An 18,134-nucleotide genomic window follows, 5' to 3' on the forward strand; every position below is an offset into this window, starting at 1 on the left:
CCTCACGCGAGTCACCCGACTTCTCCGGGCCACAGTTTTCCTCATCTGTGAAATGGGGATGAAATCTCCTCCTATTGGGAATGCAAATCCCACAGGGGAAAGAGCCCAGGTGCTGGAATCAGAGAATCTGGGTTTTCCTCCTGGCTCCGCCAGTTTCCCGCTGTGAGTGGCTGGGGGTCAGTTGACTTCCCTGGGCCTCGGTTGCCTCGACTATAAATTGGGGGTTCAGTCCGTATCCTCCCTCCCCCCTTAGGCTGTGAGCCCCATATGGGACAGGGACTGTGTCCGACCTGATGATCTCGGATCTCCCCTACTGCTTAGCACGCTGCTTGGCACATAATAAGCGCTTACTTTATTTGTTAGGTGCTCGTGATGATAGTAATAATGATTTGTAAAGCGCTTCCTTTGTGCCAGGTGCTGTACTGAGCTCTGGAGTAGATACAAGGGGACCCAGTCCCCGTCCTACAGAGGGCTCCCAGCCTTCACCCCCATTTTACAGAGGAGAGAACTGAGGCCCAGAGACGCGAAGTGACCGGCCCGAGGTCACACGGCAGACGATCGGCGGAGCCGGGATGAGAACCCAGGGCCTTCTGGCTCCCGGGCCCGGGGCTCTACCCGCTAGGCCGTGCTGCTTCTCAGCATGTGCTATATGCTGGGGATATGGAGCGGGCAGGGCGTTCCGGGCCAGAGGCGGGACGTGGGCGAGGAGTCGGCGGCGAGAGAGACGAGATGGAGGCCCAGGGAGAAGGTCGGCGGGAGAGGAGCCGAGTGTGTGGGCCGGGTTGCAGCAGGAGAGCGGCGAGGTGAGGTCGGAGGGGGCGAGGACGGCGAGGGCTTTAAAGCCGCCGAGACCAGTTTCTGTTTGCTGCGGAGGTGGACGGGCAACCCCTGGAGGGTCCCGAGGAGCGGGGGAGGCCCGGCCCGAACGTTTTTGGAGAAGAACGATGCGGGCGGCAGAGTGGAGTCCGGGCCGGAGTGGGGAGAGACGGGAGGTCAGCGAGGAGGCTGATACGGTCATCCGGGCGGGAGAGGAGGAGCGATCGGATTAACGGGGGAGCAGTTTGGAAGGAGAGGAAAGGGTGGATTTTACCGATATAGGTTGAAACGAAGTCAGTGACTCTCCCGCTTCAAAGCCTTATTGAAGGCCCATCTCCTCCAAGAGGCCTTCCCAGACTAGGTCCCCCCTCCCCCTTTCCTCTTCTCCCACTCCCTTCCGCATCACCCTGCCCCGGCGGGTGGGGAGAGAAGGGGAGGGGGAGTCCCAGGGGGGCATCTTGGCGGGAGGGAGGGTAGGAGGAGCCCCCATCCAATCCATCACCCCTCAGGGGAACCAATTAATGCCACTATTTGGAATGACAACCCCACCTGCTTCCTGAACACCTGAGCTAAGACCCCCAGAACAAACGCCCCCCGAGGACCACCTCCCCACCCCGCCCTGACTTGGCAGGAGACGAGGGACCCTCCTTCCCCTGATCTACTACTACGAATTTGTAAATAATTATTGTTATTGTTTGGTATTTGCTAAGCGCTTACTGTGTGCCAGGCACCGTACTAAGCGCTGGGGGTGGATACAACCAAATCGGGTTGGACACGGTCCCCGCCCCACCTGGGGCTCACAGTCTCCAGCCCCATTTTCCAGATGAGGTCACCGAGGCACGGAGAACTAAACTGACTTACTCACGGTCACACAGCAGACAGGTGGCAGAGCCAGGATTCGAACCCATGAGCACCACTCCTACTAATAAGCCGTGGTCAGTGGTCATTCTGTCAATCAGTGGTACTTACTGGGCCTCATTTAGTTATAATAGTGATAATAAATAATGGTCAATTTACCAATCGATGGTGTTTGCTGAGAGCCAGATGTAGTTACGGTGATGATAATAAGAATAATAATAATACTAATAATAGTAAATGGTGGTTAATCAATTAATTGATTGCATTTAGTAGGTATAATAATAAAAAATGACGGTAAATGCATTAATTGATGGTAAGAGAGAGAACAGGCGATGAATCCCTATTTTACAGATGAAGAAATGGAGGCCCAGAGAGGCGAAGGGACAGGCTCGAGGTCACTCGGCAGAGCGGGACCAGACTCCTGTGAGACAGTTTGTCAGTCAGCCAGTCAGTCATATTTATTGAGCGCTGACCATGTGCAGAACACTATCTTGAGCGTTTTGGAGTGGACAATAAACTGACACATTCCCTGCCCACGATGAGCCGACCGTCTAGACGGGGAGACGGATGTGAAGAGAAATAAATAAATGAGAGACGTGGACATAAGGGGTGTGGGGCAGGGTGGAGGGGATGAAGAAAAGGAGCGAGTCAGGGTGACGTAGAAGGGAGGGGGAAAAGAGGAAAGGAGGGCGCAGTCAGGGAAGGCCTCCGGGTGGAGGAGGTGTGAGGCACGGGGGTGGGTTGTAAAAATGGGAAGCCAAGCGTTCTAGGCTCCGACTAGCTCAGTTCTTTCCCCATCCATCGTCCGTGGCGTTTATTGAGTGCTTCCCGTGTGCAGAACACTGGACTGAACGCTTGAGAGAGTCCGGTACAACAGTCGGTAGACCCGTTCCCTGCCCGCAAGGAGCTAACGATCAGGCGATCCATCGGGGGTATTTATGGAGCGCTTACTGTGCGCGGAGCACCGTCCCGAGCGGCTGGGAGAGTCCGACGCAGCGGGGAGTCGCAAAGCTGAAAAATGAGAGTGGGGCTCAGCGGGGGTAGGTGGGTGGGAGTGGAACACAAGGGTTTCTGGTATCAACTGGCGTGTGGCAGGAAGTGGCTTTTCACTGTCGGGAAGTTGAATTCAGCCGGTATCAGCCTTCGGGCCAGAGGGCAGAGAAAAGGGCTTATCGCCAGGCCAGCAGACCGCGTGGACCGGGAGGAGGAGGACGAAGATGGGGGCGGGGGGAGGAGGAGGAAGAGAAGGAGGGAGAGGAGAAGGAAGAGGAGGAGGAGGAAGAACATGGGGGAGGTGGAGGGAGAGGAGGAAGGGGAAGAGGGAGAGGAGGAGGAAGGGGAGAAGGAAGAAGAAGGGCAGAGGAAGAGAAGGAGGAGGGGGAGGAGGGAGATGAGGAAGGGGGGAGGAGGAGGATGAGAAGGTCGAGGAGGTGGAGGAGGATGAGGAGGAGAGGGAGGACCAGGAGGAGGGAAAGGCAGAGACAGAGACCCCCTTCCCACAGGCACAGTGATATAAAAAAGATCTGGGATGAAAGCTTTCAGCCCCCCATCAGACCACCTGGAACCCCTCCGACCCCACAGGCCACGTGGATGGATGCAACCGGGCCACCCAGTTTTTGTTCTTAGTGGTATCTGTTCAACGCTTCCAGTCGGCCGAGAACTGTACCAAATGCTTGAGAGAGAACGATACGATTTTTTGGCGGGTATTTGTTAAGCGCTTCCAGTCGGCCGAGCACCCGTACTCTGTGCCAGGGAAAGTACGATACGATTGGGGGGGGGGGGGGGGATATCTGTTGAGCGTTTCCAGTCGTCCGAGCACTGTACTCAGTGCTTGAGAAAGTACGATACAATTTTGGGGAGGGCTATTCGTCAAGCTCTTCCTAGCGGCCGGGCGCTGTACTTAGCGATTCGGAGGGTAAGATCTGATTATTTTTAGGTTCCTCATTACGCGCTTCTTATCGGCTGAGCACTGTACCGAGTGCTTGGGAGAGGATGATACGATTTTTTGGGGGGGGGGTATTTGTTAAGCGTGGCCGAGCGCTGAACTAAACTCTTGGGACAGCACGATACTATTTTTTTTAGGGTATTTGCTAAACATTGCCTATCCGCCAAGCACTGTACTAAGCACTTGGGACCGTTCGGCACGATTTTTTTCAGTGTATTTGTTAAACGTTTCCTATCAGCCGAGCACTTTACTTAGCACCTGGGAGAGTATAATATGATTTATGTATTTTTTTTTAGGGTCAGACAGTCAGTTGTATTTATCGAGCTCTCACTGTGTGCAGAGCACTGTACTAAGCGTTGGGGAGAGGACAATAAAAAGTATAACAGACACTCCCTGCCAGACAGAAGCTGACAGTCCAGAGGGGGAGGTGGACGTGAATAGAAAGAAATAAATGAGGGAGGTGGACGTGAGCGGTGCGGGGCTGGGAAGGGGGGATGAAGAAAGGGAGCGAGTCGGGGTGACGCGGAAGGGAGGGGGAGAAGAGGAAAGGAGGGTGCAGTCAGGGAAGGCCTCTGGGAGGAGGAGATGGGCCTCCGATAAGGCTTTGAAGAGGGAAGAGTCATCGTCTGTGGGATCTGAGGAGGGAGGGCCCTCCGGGCCAGAGGCGGGACGTGGGCCAGAGGTCGGTGGCGAGATGGACGAGCCGGAGGGACGGGGAGAAGGTTGGCATGAGAGGAGCCGAGCATGCGGGCCGGGCTGGACTAGACGACCGGCGAGGTGAGGTCAGAGGGGGCGAGGGGATCGAGGGTTTTAAAGCCACCGGTGACCAGTTTCTGTTCGCTGCGGAGGTGGATGGGCAACCGCCGAAGGGTCTTGAGGAGCGGGGAAGCGTGGCCTGAACGTTTCTTTGTAGAAAAACGATGCGGGCAGCAGAGGGGAGTCCGGACCGGAGTGGGGAGAGACGGGAGGTCGGCGAGGAGGCTGGTACGGTCGTCGAGACGGGGTAGGAGAAATGCTTGGATTAACGTGGGAGCAGTTCGGATGGAGAGGAAGGGGCGACTTTGGGGTATCTGTTAAGCGCTCTTCCTATCGGCCGAGCGCCGTACTAAGCACTTGGGAGAATGCGATTTCTTTTTAGGGTATTTCTTAAGCTCTTCCTGTGGCCGAGCACAGAACACTGAGCACCTGGGAGAGAACAAAACAGTGTTCTCCATAGTATTTGTTAAACGCTTCCTATCGACTAAGCACTTGAGAAGAGTACAATATGCATTTTTTAATGGCATTTTTTAAGCGCTTCCTATCGGCCAAGCACCTTCCTAAGCACTGGGGTGGATAGCGGCTAATCGGGTAGGACGCAGTCCCCGTCCCACCTGGGGCTCACAGTCTTAGGGGGAGACAGTACGGGATTTGAATCCCCATTTTACAGAGGAGGAAACTGAGGCACCGGGAAGTAATAATGTTGGTATTTGTTAAGCGCTTACTATGTGCAGAGCACTGTTCTAAGCGCTGGGGTAGACACAGGGGAATCAGGTTGTCCCACGTGGGCTCACAGTCTTAATCCCCATTTTACAGATGAGGGAACTGAGGCACAGAGAAGTTAAGTGACTTGCCCACAGTCACACAGCTGACAAGTGGCAGAGCTGGGATTCGAACTCATGAGCCCTGACTCCAAAGCCCGTGCTCTTTCCACTGCGCCACGGTGACCTACGCAGGTTCACACGGCAGAGAGAAGGCGGAGCTGGGATGAGAACCCAGGTCCTCTGACTCCCAGGCCCGGGCCCTGGCCACTAGGCCTCGCCCCTTCTTTGCTTCCACGGTGTTGCCGGCCTCTTTCAAAAATTAAACTCCCCGAGGGCAGGGATCGTGTCTTCTAACTCGATTGGACTCCTCCCAGTGCTTAGTACAGTGCTTTGCACATGGCAGGAACTCTGGGTTGTTCACCACTTGTACCTAGCTCCGGACACTGTGTCTTCAAATCCAGTGCGCTTGGTGAATACTATTATTTGAAAAGAAAAATAGTTGATTTTCACAAAGCCGACGCATTCTCAGAGAAGCAGCCGTGTGACCTCGGGCCGGTCTTCTCTGGGCCTCGGTTCCCTCATCCGGAAAATGGGGATGAAGACTGTGAGCCCCACGCGGGACAGGGACCGCGTCCAACCGGATTATCCTGGATCTCCCCCAGCGCTTAGAACAGTGCCTGGCACATAGTAAGCGCTTACCAAATACCATAAAACAGCAACAGAGAAGCAGCGTGGCGTAGCGGGTAGAGACCGGGTCTGGGAGTCAGAAGGTCGTGGGTTCTAATCCCGGCTCCGCCACGTGTCTGCGGTATGACCTAGGGCAAGTCACTTCACTTCTCTGGGCCTCAGTTCCCTCATCTGGAAAAAGGGGACAGAGACTGTGAGCCCCACGTGGGACAGGGCCTGGGTCCCACTCGATTTGCTTGTATTCACCCCAGCGCTCAGTAGAGAAGCAGCGTGGCTTCGTGGAAAGAGCCCGGGCTTGGGAGTCAGAAGTCATGAGTTCTAATCCCGGCTCCGCCGCCTGTCAGTCGGGTGACCTTGGGCAAGTCCCTTCGCTTCTCTGCGCCTCAGTTCCCTCCATCTGTAAAACGGGGATGAAGACCGGGAGCCCCACGTGGGACGGCCTGCTGACCTTGTATCTGTTCCAGCACTTAGAACAGTGCTTGGCACATAGTAAGAGCTTAACGAATGCCATCGTTATTATTATTCATTCAATAGTATTTATGGAGCGCTTACTATGTGCAGAGCACCGTACTAAGCTCTTGGAATATACAGTTCGGCAACAGATAGAGACAATCCCTGCCCAGTGACGGGCTTCCAGTCTAATCATTATTATTACAGTGCCTGCCACATAGTAAGCGCTTAACAAACCGCACATTAATTAGTATTAACAAGAACAGCGGCAACACCGAAACAGCAGAATGCGCTTTGATGGGCTCCATCCTCTTTCCTCCTCTGCTCTCTTTGCTTCCGGGGCCTCCTGGGCCCAACCGGGCTAGTCAGGTTTCAAAAACAAAATAAAGGCTTTTAGGCCGAGCTCCCCTTTTCGGCTTTTCCTCCCTTCCCCGTCCCCACAGAACCAATTTAAGCGGCAAACAAAAAATTCCTGGGGGAATGGGGTGGGAAGCCGCCGACTCTCACAGCTGAAGGAGAACGACAGTCTGCTCTGCCCCGGATTGGAAAGGGCTCTTGGATCAAGAGCGGGAAAAAAAAATCCATCAGTCGCATTTCCCGAGCGCCTCCCGGGTGCAGAGCACTGCGCTGAGCGCCCGGGAGACTCCGACAGACGGGAGACGCTATCTCTGCCCTTAAGCAGTCGTTCATTCAGTTGGATTTATCGAGTGCTCACTCTGTGCAAAGCATTGTACTAAGCGCTCGGTAGAGTACAAGAGAACAAATAAGTGACACCTTCCTGTCCGCGATGAGCTGACGGTCTAGAGGGGGAGACAGACGGTAATAGAAATGAATTAACAAATAGATAAACTACAGGTAGATATATGCATAATAATAATAATGTTGGCATTTGTTAAGCGCTTACTGTGTGCAAAGCACTGTTCTAAGCGCTGGGGAGGATACAAGGCGATCAGGTTGTCCCCCGTGGGGCTCCCAGTCTTCATCCCCATTTTAGAGGTGAGGGAACCGAGGCCCAGAGAAGTGAAGCGACTCGCCCAAAGTCACCCAGCTGACAAGCGGCGGAGCCGGGATTAGAACCCACGACCTCTGACTCCCAAGCCCGGGCTCTTCCCACTGAGCCACGCTGCTTTAAAAGTATTTGAGTGTCCTACTGGGTGCAGAGCACTGTACTGAGGGCTTGGGAGAGGCCTAAAGAGTTAGTAGATATAATAATAATAATGATGATGGTATTGGTTAAGCGCTTACTATGTGCTAAGCACTGCTCTAAGCGCTGGGGTAGATGCAAGGTCATCAGCTTGTCCCACGTGGGGCTCACAGTCTCCATCCCCATTTTCCAGATGAGGGAACTGAGGGCCAGAGAAGTGAAGCGACTTGCCCAAAGTCACCCAGCTGACAAGTGGCGGAGGGGGATTAGAACCCACGACCTCTGACTCCCAAGCCCGCGCCCTTTCCACTGAGCCACGCCGCTTCTGTCCTCGAAGAGCCGACAGTCCACCCATCGTGGGTATTTACTGAGCCCCTACCGTGGGGAGAGTGTCTTACTGTGAGTCCAAAAGAGTGAATAGACACCATCCCCGCCCTCGGGGACCTTCTAGTGTACAGTGGGAAGAGCACTGTCCTGAGCGCCTGGGAGAGTCCAGTAGAGAGTCCAGGAGCCCTGGAGGAGGTGATAGTCCACATCCCCAAAATTCCCCCTCTAGACTGTCAGCTTGTTGGGGGCGGGGAGGGCGTCTACCACCTCTGTTGTACTGGACTCTACTCAGTGCCCAGTACAGTGCTCTGCACTCAGAAAGTGCTCAATAAACACGAGGAACGTACCCACCAGCCCCGCCGTACTAGACTCTCCCAAGCCCGTACACGGGAAGCGCTCAATAAATACCACCGATCGATGGGTCGGGGATGCCTACCCACCCTCTAGACTGTCAGCTCGTTGGGGGCCGGGAACGTGTCTGGTTTATCGTTTATTGAACTCTCCCATTCACTCATTCATTCATTCAGTCGTATTTATTGAGTGCTTACTGGGTGCAAAGCACTGTACTGAGTGCTTGGGAGAGGATAATATTACCACAGACCCCTTCCCTGCCCACGGCGCACTCGCAGATACTTAGTACAGACATAGCGCCCGTCCCGCGTGGGCTTCACAGTCTCAATCCCCGTTTTCCAGACGAGGGAACCGAGGCTCGGAGATGTTTAAGTGGCCTGCCCCAGGTCACTCAGCAGAGCAGGGGTGGAGCCGGGATTAGAACCCATGACCCGCTGACTCCCAGGCCCCGGGCCCAATCCCCCCTGCCGTGCTGCTGGTTGGGCGGATGGAGGGATGGGTGGGTGGAATATGCAAGAGGAGGTTATAATAATAATAACGTTGGTATTTGTTAAGCGCTCACTATGTGCAGAGCACTGTTCTGAGCGCAGGGGGAGATCCAGGGTCATCAGGTTGTCCCGCGTGAGGCTCACGGTTAATCCCCATTTTGCAGATGAGGTCACTGAGGCACAGAGAAGGGGGAGCTGCCCCACGGAAGGCCCCGCTATGACCAAATAGGCCCAAAGCGTCCAGTAAATAGCCCTGCTGGGCTTTCCGCAGTCTTTTAGACCGTGAGCCGGTCGTCGGGCAGGACTGGTCGCTATCTGTTGCCGGATTGTCCAATCCGAGCGCTTAGTCCAGCGCTCCGCACACTGTAAGCGCTCCATAAGTACCCCTGAATGAGTGAATGAGTGAATGAATGAATGAGGGCAAAGGGGAGGGGGCGGGGAGCGGCGGGGCACGCGCCTCCTGGCCGGGGTCGCCATGGTTACCCCGCTGCTCCGAGCCCCGCCCCCGCCCGCCCGAGCAGCTGTCGCCCGTCCTCCTCTGCGCCTGCGCGGGGGGCTCGCGCCGCGCGTGTCCGCCGTCGCGCGCGCGTGTCCGCCGTCGCGCGCGCGCGCCCCCCGGGTCCCCGCCTCCAGGGGGCGCGCACGGGCCCGCGCACATCCTCGCCAATCTCCTCAGGCTTCTTCCCTCAGCCCCCGCTTCCCTTCATCCCGCCCTCTGACCCCCCTCTTGCCCCCTCCCCCTGCTCCCCACATCCCTTCCCCTCTGACCCCTCTTGCCCCCTCCTCTTGCCCCCCATCCCCCCCCCTCCGACCCTCCTCTTGCTCCCCCATTCCCCTCCCCGTCCCCCCACCCCTTACTCCCCCATTCCCCTCTCCCATCCCCTGCCTCCCATCCCCTGCATCCCCCTCCCCCTCCCCTCTGACCCCCTCTCGCCCCCCCACCCCCCTTTTCCCTCCTGTCCTCCCCTTCCCCCTGCCCCCCCAGCCCCGTGCCCCCCGTGCCCCTCAGCCCCGGCCCGTGGTGCGGCAGCTGGCGGGGGCGGGATGGGGACCCCGGCCCTGCTCATTTATCCGCTTCTCAGGTTGCGCCTGCTGATTATTGCCCCCGTAATTGCCCCCCTGGGGCCTGGGAGGCCCCCCCCCCCGCCCCAGATTCCTAGGGCCCCGGACTCCCCAGGTGACAGTGGAAGCGCCCCCGGGGACCCAGCCGAGCGCTCAGTACAGCACCCTGCCTACAGTAGACGCTCAGGAAATACTCCTGGTTGAAAGCTCATAGTAGAGAAGCAGCGCGGTCTAGCGGGTAGAGCCCGACAGCCAGAAGGTCGTGGGTTCTGATCCCGGCTCCGCCACTTGTCTGCCGAGGGACCTCGGGCCGGTCACTTCCCTTCTCTGGGCCTCAGTAACATCTGTCAAATGGGGACGGAGCCCACGTGGGACGGGGACTGCGTTCAACCCGATCTGCTTGGATCCACCCCGGCGCTTAGTACAGTGCCCGGGCACATAGTAAGCACCTGACAGATACCGTGAAGTATTTGACTGTGGCCCAGAGAAGTGAAGCGACCGGCCCGAGGTCACACAGCAGACAGGTGGCGGAGCCGGGATTAGAACCCAGGTCGTTCTGACTCCCAGGCCCGGGCGCTACCCACTGGGCCGCACCGCTTGTGTGGGTGTGGGTGGTTTTTTTCTGTCCCCAGCACACTCTGACCATCCTGAAGAAAGTGGTTTTTTTGACATTGTTTTCTTCATCCCTTCTGTCACCCCCGCCCCTGGGTTCTGGGTGCGGTTTCTCACTTCCTCCCCGCCTCTTTCCTCTCCCTCCTCCCAGCAGCCCCCTTGCTTAAAGCTGATCCCGACCCCCCGCTCTCCCCCACCCCGGCCTCTGCTTCCTGCTGTTCGCCCCTTGGGGGGAAGGGGGGACCCCTCCACTGCAGACCCCCAAGTCACCGAGTCCGATAAATTGCCCCCTGACCTTTCCCTCGCCGTCTCCACACCGATAATAATCACCGTGGCCCCGGGAAGGCGCTTACTGTGTGCTAGGCGCTGGGGGAGATGGCGTTCGCACCCGGTCCCTTGCCCCACGGTCAAAGTGGGGGCAGAGGTCAGAGCCCCCCGTTTGACGGAGGAGCAAACGGAGGCCCAGGGAGGAGAAGAGCACCGGGCTGGGAGTCAGAAGGACCTGGGTTCTGATCCCGGCTCCGCCCCTCATCTGCTATGTGACCTTGGGCAAGTCACTTCACCTCTCCGGGCCTCACTGACCTCATCTGTCAAATGGGGAGGGAGACCGTGAGCCCCACGTGGGACGGGGATTGGGTCCCACCCGATTGCTTGGATCCACCCCGGCGCTTAGTACAGTGCCTGGAACGTAGTAAGTACTTAAATACCATCATTATTATTATCATAATCCTTATTATTACTAAACAGTCGGCCGCGGTCAGAAAGCAGGCCGGGACGGAGCCGGATAAGAACCCGGGTCCTCGGTCTCCCAGGCTCTACCCACTAGGCCGCACTTTCTCCCTTCAATGTTCCGCCCAACCGGTGACCCGGGTGGGGCGGTGAGTAGAGCGGGGACCCTTATAATAATAATAATAATAGTGATGGTATTTGTTAAGCGCTTACCTTGTGCCAGGCCCTGTACTGAGCGCTGGAGTGGACACAAGCAAATGGAGTTGGACAGAGTGGGGCTCCCCGCCCGGCCCGAGACGCCCGTTCCCCCAACCGCCCCTTGCCCGAGCCATCTGAGGAGTGGAGAGCGGGGCGGCGGCGACCCCCTCGCCCCCGACCCCCGCTGGCACTGAGGGCACCGCCCCCCGTCCCAAATCGTTGCAGGGCACAGATGGCCTGGGGGAGCCCAAGGGCTCGCTGAAGCAGGTGGCCGTGGTGGAAGACTTCTTTGACATCATCTACTCGATGCACGTGGAGAGTTCGGCGGAACCCGGCCGCGCCCCCAAACATGCGGGACAGAAGAAGACCTACCGAGCGGTGAGACCCGGACCCCCGAAGCCCCCTCCCCCCCCCCCGGACCTCCCCGGACCCCCCGAAGCACGGACAGGACCAGGCCGGCCTGGAATCGCAGCGGTCCCGGGCCTGCCCGGTGGGGTACGGAGAGGGGAGGCACGGCACATAGTAAGCGCTTAACAAATACCATGAAAAAGCAAAAAACGTGGGTCCAATTTCGGTCCCCCGGGGAGTCCGGCCAGCTTCTCTCTGGGTGGGCGGGAAGGGGAAGCCCACCTGCCCGAGAATGACCCGACCGCCCCGTCTCTCCCCGCCTCCTCCGCAGATCGCCGAGACGTACGCCTTCCTGCCGCGGGAAGCGGTGACTCGTTTCCTGATGAGCTGTACTGAGTGTCAGAAGAGGATGCACTTCAACTCCAACGGGCTGGAGCCCAAAGGTGAGAGGCCGTGGAGAAGCACCCCGCCGACCCCGGGTAGCTGGGCGCCCCCGGAAACCCCCGTCCCCCCCATAGCAATCATCGGGGATACTTGCCGAGTGTGCGGAGCACTGCCCCGAGCTCTTCATATTGACGTCGGTCTCCCCGTTCTCCACCCACAGCTCGTGTGGGGAGGAACCTACCTGCTCGTTCTGTTGGATTGGACTCTCCCAAGCGGTCGGTACAGTGCTCTGCACATAGTGAGCGCTCAATAAATACCGTCGATTGAGGGATGACGCCTCTCTCCCCCTCTAGACCGTTAGGTCGTCGTGGGCAGGGCACGTGTCTGCCCATTCTGTTGGATTGGCCGCTCCCAGGTGTCCGGAACACATAGTAAGCGCTCGATAAATACCGTTGACTGATGATGTCCGTCAGCTCCTTGTGGACAGGGAACGCGTCTGCTAATTCTGTCGGATTGGAGTCTCCCAAGTGCTCAGTACAGGTCTCTGCACATTGCGAGCGCTCAGTAAATACCACTGGTCGATGGAGTGATTTTGATCGTCAGCTCTCTGTGGGCAGGGGACGTGCCTGTTATTGTCTTCTCCCGGACTCTCCCAAGCGCTCGGTACGGTGCTCATCACATAGTAAGTGCTCAATAAATACGACCGATGGATTGGTTGATTGGAAGAGACCAGTATAACAGGGTTGGGGGAAACGTTCCCTGCCCACAAGGAAGTGACAGTCCAGAGAAGGAGGCAGACTTCCCGTGGAATTGACTGAGAGCTTACCTGGTGTGCTGAGCACTGTACTAAACGCTCGGGAGCGTCCAAGGCAGCAGAGTTGGTAGATACGTTCCTGCCCACCACAGGCTGTCAGACTAGAGGGGGAGACGGGCATGGAAATGAATTTCAGACAGGAAAAATAGAGTGTAGGGGTACATATAATCATTATAGTCATTTCATTATAATGTGATATTATAATAAAACAAATTGTGGTATTTGTGAATCACTCCCCGTGGGCCTAGCACTGTGCTAAACACTGAGGTACGTACAAGATCATCGTCGTCATCATAATAATGATGGTACTTGTTAAGCACTTACTATGTGCCAGACACCGTTCTGAGCGCTGGGATAGGTACAAGGGCATCGGGTTGGACACGGTCTCTGCGGGGCGGTGAGGAAACGGGGCCACGGGGCAGTGAGGGAGCGGGGGAGTGAGGAGACAGGGCGGCGGGGTGGTGAGGGATCAGGGCGCCGGGCCGGCGAGGGAGCCGTGAGGGCCGTGAGGGAACAGGGGAGCCGAGCGGTGGGGGAACAGGGCCGCAGGGCGGCGAGGGGATGGTGAAGGAACAGGACAGCAGGCAGTGAGGGAACATGGCCGCGGGGCGGTGAGGGAACAGGGCGGTGGGGTCGTGAGGCAGCAGGGGAGGAGGGAAGTGAGGGAACGGGATGGCGGGGAAGCGAGGAGACGGGGCCTCGGGGTGGTGAGGGGCCAGGGCCGCGGGGCGGTGAGGGAACAGGGCGGTGGGGCCGTGAGGCAGCAGGAGAGGAGGGAAGCGAGGGGACAGGGTGGCGGGGCGGTGAGGGAAAGGGATGGCGGGAAAGCGAGGAGACGGGGCCACGGGGTGGGGAGGAAGCAAGGCCGTGGGGCGGCGAGGGGGCGACGAGGGAGAGCGGAGGAGTCTGGGACCGGGGGGAGCGGCCATTCTCGGCTTCCCTCCCGCCCCGGGATCCTCCCTCGGGCACCGGGCCAGCCCCCGACCCCCGACTCCCTCCCGGCCCCCGGCCCCTTCGGCCGGGCCCGCGGACCCTCCCGCAGGGCCTGGCCGGGCAGGGCCGGGCGGGGGCTCAGCGGGGGGTGGGGTCCCCCGGCCCCCTCCTCCCCGTCAGGGTCTGGAGATCGTCAGGGGACTAATGTGCGCGCCAGGCCCGCCAGCCCTCCCCCCAATTAAGGCTGCAGAGGGTCTCCTGGGCCGCCCTCCGCCCTTCGTCGGGGCGGGGGGCTCAACCCAGCTGGCGGCCCGCAGCGCAGCGAGGGAGAGACCGAGGCCCGGGGAGAGAGAGAGACGAGGAGGGAGGGACAGAGAAAGAGACAAAGAGGGAGAGGGAGATAGGGAGGGAGGCACAGAGAAGGGGAGAGACAGGGAGAAAAAGGGAGAGGTAGAAGGGCAGAGGCTGAAAGGGAGAGATAGAGGGATCTGAGAGACAGAGCGAAGGAGGGAGAGATGTGGGCGGAAAGGGAGAGGTGGAAGGAGAGAGACAGAGAAGAGAGAGATTCATTCATTCAGTCGTATTTATAGAGCGCTGACTGTGTGCAGACCACTGTACCGAGCGCTTGGGAAAATGCAATACAATAATAAAAGAGAGACAGTCCCTTCCCACGGGGAGTTCACAGTCTGGGAAGACGGAGGAGAGAGAGAAGGGGAGGGAGAGACAAAGAAGGAGACATGGAGAGAGGGAGAGAGACAAAGATGGACAGAAAGAGAGAGGTAGAAGGAAGAGATGGCGAGGGAGAGAGACAGAGGGAAGGGGCAGAGAGAGAGGGAGAGAGACTGAAAGGGAGAGAGAGACAGAGGTGGACCGAGAGGGAGAGATAGAGGGACAGACAGAGGGGAGGGGAGAGATGGCGGGAGAGAGACCCAGGAAGATAGAAAAGGAAAGATAAAAAGAGGCAGAAAGGGAGAGAGAAAAACAGAGAGAGGAGAGAAAGAGGAGAGAGACAAATGGAGAGAAAAGTGAACTGTAAGAGAAATAGAGAAGGAGAAAAATAGGAGGGAAAGAGGAGAGGGAGAGTAAAAGGAGAGAGAAAGTAGAGAGAAATGGAGAGAGGGAGAAAAAGAGAAATAGAGGGAAGGAGAGAAAAATAGAGTGGGAAGGAAAGAGAGAGGAGGGAGAGAAAGCTAGTGAGAAAAAGAGAAATGGAGGAAGAGAAAGGCGGGAGGGAGAGAATTTGGGAGAAGTAAAGGGAGGGGAAGAGGATAGGGAGAGGATAGAGGGAAGGAAAGAAATAGGAGAGATGGAGGAAGGGGAAGAGGGAGAGAAATAGAGGGAGGGAGAGAAAATAGAGTGGGAGAGTAATGGGGGAAAAGAGGAAAAGAAATGGAGGGAAATAAAAAGAGGAGAAAGGGAGGGAAGGGAAAGAGGGGAGAGAGAGGAGGGAGAGAAATAGATGGGGGGAGAGAAAAACAGTGGGAGAAAAATAGAGGCCGGGAAAGAGGAGAGGGAGAGAAACGGAGGGAGGGAAATAGAGAGGAGAGTGAAATGGAGGAAGGGAGAGAGGAAGGAGAGAAGTGGAGGGAGGGAAAAACAGAGTGGGAGAGAAATTGGGGGAAGAGAGAGAGAGGAGGGAGACACATGGAGGGAGAGGATTCATTCATTCAATCATATTTATTGAGTGCTTACTGTGTGCAGAGCACTGTACTAAGCGCTTGGGAAGTACGAAAGCTGGCTCCACCACCTGTCTGCTGGGTGACCTCGAACCAGTCACTTCGCTGCTCTGGGCCTCAGTTTTCTCTTCTGTAAAATGGAGAATTCATCCCCGTTCTCCCTCCTCCTTAGAGCCCCGTGTAGGACGGGGGCTTCTGACCTGGTTGTCTTGTATGTCCCTCAGAGTTTACAGCAGGGTTGGGCACATAGTTAACGCCTGACAAACACCGGGAACAGCGCGGCCTAGCCGAGGGAGCCCGGCGCTGGGTTCACATCCCGGCGCTACCACCTGTCTGCTGGGTGACCTTGGGCCAGTCACTTCACTGCTCTGGGCCTCAGTTCCCTCATCTGGAAAGTGGGGATCGAATCCCCCTCCTCATCAGACTTTGAGGGGCAGTTTCTGACCCAAAGCTTTGCAAGTTAGTCAGTCAGACGGTGGTATTTATTGAGCGCTTACCGTGTGCAGAGCACTGTGGTAAGCACTTGGGAGAGTCCAGTAGAACAGTATCACAGGCACATTCCCTGCCCACAGCGAGATGACAGTCTAGAGGGGGAGACAGACATGAATTGAAGTCGATCCATCAACGGTATTTATTGAGCACTTACCCTGTGCAGGGCATTTTCCAAGCACTTGGGAGAGACCATTATGACAATAAAGAGACCCAGTCCCTGCCCACAACAAGCTGACAGTCTAGAGGGAGAGGCAGACGTGAATCAAAATTGATCCATCAGTCGTATTTATTGAGTGCTTATCGTGTGCAGAGCGCTGTACTAAGCGTTTGGGAGAGTCCACTGCAACAATAGAGAGACACATTCCGGGCCCACGACGAACTGACAGTCCGGAGGGGGAGACAGAGCACTTTCAGGCAAGGAGCGTGTCCGCCAACTCTTTCATATTGGACCCTCCCAGGTGTCTAGCGCGGTGCTCCGCGTACAGTAAGCGCCCCCTCGAGCCCACCGACGGACCGACCGAGCGGTCGTGGTATTTGTTGAGTGCTTACTACGTTCCAGGCACCGTACTGAGCGCTGGAGCCTGTCATTCAGCCAAGGCGCCCCGGCCGGGACTCCAGCCCGTCGCGATGGTTTCCCAGGAGGTCCTCGATTTCCCCGGGCGGGACCCCCACCCCGAGCCGGACCCCCCCAGGTCGCCGCTGCCGCTCAGGGCTTCGGCCTGCCTTGTCCTTCCAGAGAGCGAAGCCCCCTCCACGCTGGTCTCCGGGATCATCGACTACAACATGCCGCTCACCTCCACCTACCTGAAGCAGATGAAGCTGAGGGTGATGAACTCCCAGGAGCAGGTGAGAAGCGCGGGGGGCAGGAGGATGGGGGGCGGGGGCGGTCCTGGGGGGCCACGGGGGTCGTCCCCCCCTCCCCGGGGCACAGGACGGGGACGAGGGGTCGCTCCGCCACGCCTCGCTCGGAAAGAAATCCCTCCGGGGCAGGGATCCGTCTCCTCGGTGCAGCGCTTCGGCGCCTATTAGACACCCAGGAAGCGCTATCGATGGGTGGATTGCGAGCCCCTCCGGGGCAGGGACTGCTCTGCTCAGTACAACACCCGGCATGTAGTAGATGCCCAGAAGATGCTATCACTGGGTAGATTGTAGCCCCTTGAGGGCAGGGACCGGTCAGGGCTTCGGCGCAGAACAGACGCCCGGAAAACACTATCGATGGATAAGTTGTAAGCCCCTCGAGGGCGGGGACCGGTCTTTTCAGTACAGCGTTCAGCTCGTAGTAGACGTCCAATACGTGCTGTTGATAGCCTGTAAGCCCCTGGAAGGCGGGGACTGTTCTTCTCAGTACAGCGCTCTGGCCCGTCGTAGGCGCCCAAAAAACGCTATTATCCACGGATAGGTCGTAAGCCCCTCAAGAGTAAGGACTTTTCTGCTCGGTACATTCATTCATTCATTCAGTCGTATTTATTGAGCGCTTACTGTGTGCAGAGCACTGTATTAAGTGCTCGGAATGTACAGTCGGGCAACAGATAGAGACAATCCCTGCCCAACGACGGGCTCGCGGTCTAAACGGGGGAGACAGACAACAAAAAAGAACAAAACAAGTAGTCTGACATCGATACCATCAAGATAAATAGAATCATAGATATATACACATCATTAACAACATAAATAGAGTGATAAATAATATATACAAATAGGCACTCGTGCTATGGGGAGGGGAAGGGGGAAGAGCAGAGGGCGGGAGGAGGGGGAATGGGGAGCGGAGGGAAAGGGAGGGCTCGGTCTGGGAAGGCCTCTTGGAAGAGGTGAGCTCTCAGTAGGGCTTGGAAGAGGGGAAGAGAATCAGTTTGGCGGAGGTGAGGAGGGAGGGCGTTCCGGGACAGCGGGGGGACGCGGCCCGGGGGTCGACGGCGGGACGGGCGAGAACGGGGGACGGGGAGGAGGTGAGCGGCGGCGGAGGAGCGGAGCGTGCGGGCCGGGCCGGAGAAGGAGAGAAGGGAGGTGAGGTCGGAGGGGGCCGGGGGATGGGCGGCTTGGAAGCCCAGAGTGAGGAGTTTTCGTTTCGTGCGGAGGTCGATAGGCGACCGCCGGAGGTTTTTGAGAAGGGGAGTGGTGACAGGCCCAGAGCCTTTCTGTAGAAAGATGAGCCGGGCAGCGGAACGAAGAACAGACTGCAGCGGGGAGAGACAGGAGGAAGGGAGATCCGAGAGGAGGCTGATGGAATAAATCCGGTGGGGATATAATGAGAGCCTGTACCGGCACGGTAGCCGTTTGGATGGAGAGGAAAGGGCGGATCG

At 57.5% G+C, this 18,134-nt stretch overlaps 1 protein-coding gene across 1 annotated transcript in view; it reads left to right on the top strand.

Moving 5' to 3' along the window:
- Positions 1 to 18,134, top strand: part of NOL4L (nucleolar protein 4 like) — a 61,311-nt gene that overhangs the window by 7,705 nt on the left and 35,472 nt on the right. The window contains exons 3-5 of the mRNA XM_029049560.1: positions 11,413 to 11,565; positions 11,867 to 11,978; positions 16,571 to 16,680. Of these exons, the coding sequence (XP_028905393.1) occupies positions 11,413 to 11,565; positions 11,867 to 11,978; positions 16,571 to 16,680 (375 nt within the window). The remainder of the gene's footprint in view (positions 1 to 11,412; positions 11,566 to 11,866; positions 11,979 to 16,570; positions 16,681 to 18,134) is intronic.

The sequence above is a fragment of the Ornithorhynchus anatinus genome, chromosome 21 (genome assembly GCF_004115215.2).
Source record: "Ornithorhynchus anatinus isolate Pmale09 chromosome 21, mOrnAna1.pri.v4, whole genome shotgun sequence".
Lineage (NCBI taxonomy): Eukaryota > Metazoa > Chordata > Mammalia > Monotremata > Ornithorhynchidae > Ornithorhynchus > Ornithorhynchus anatinus.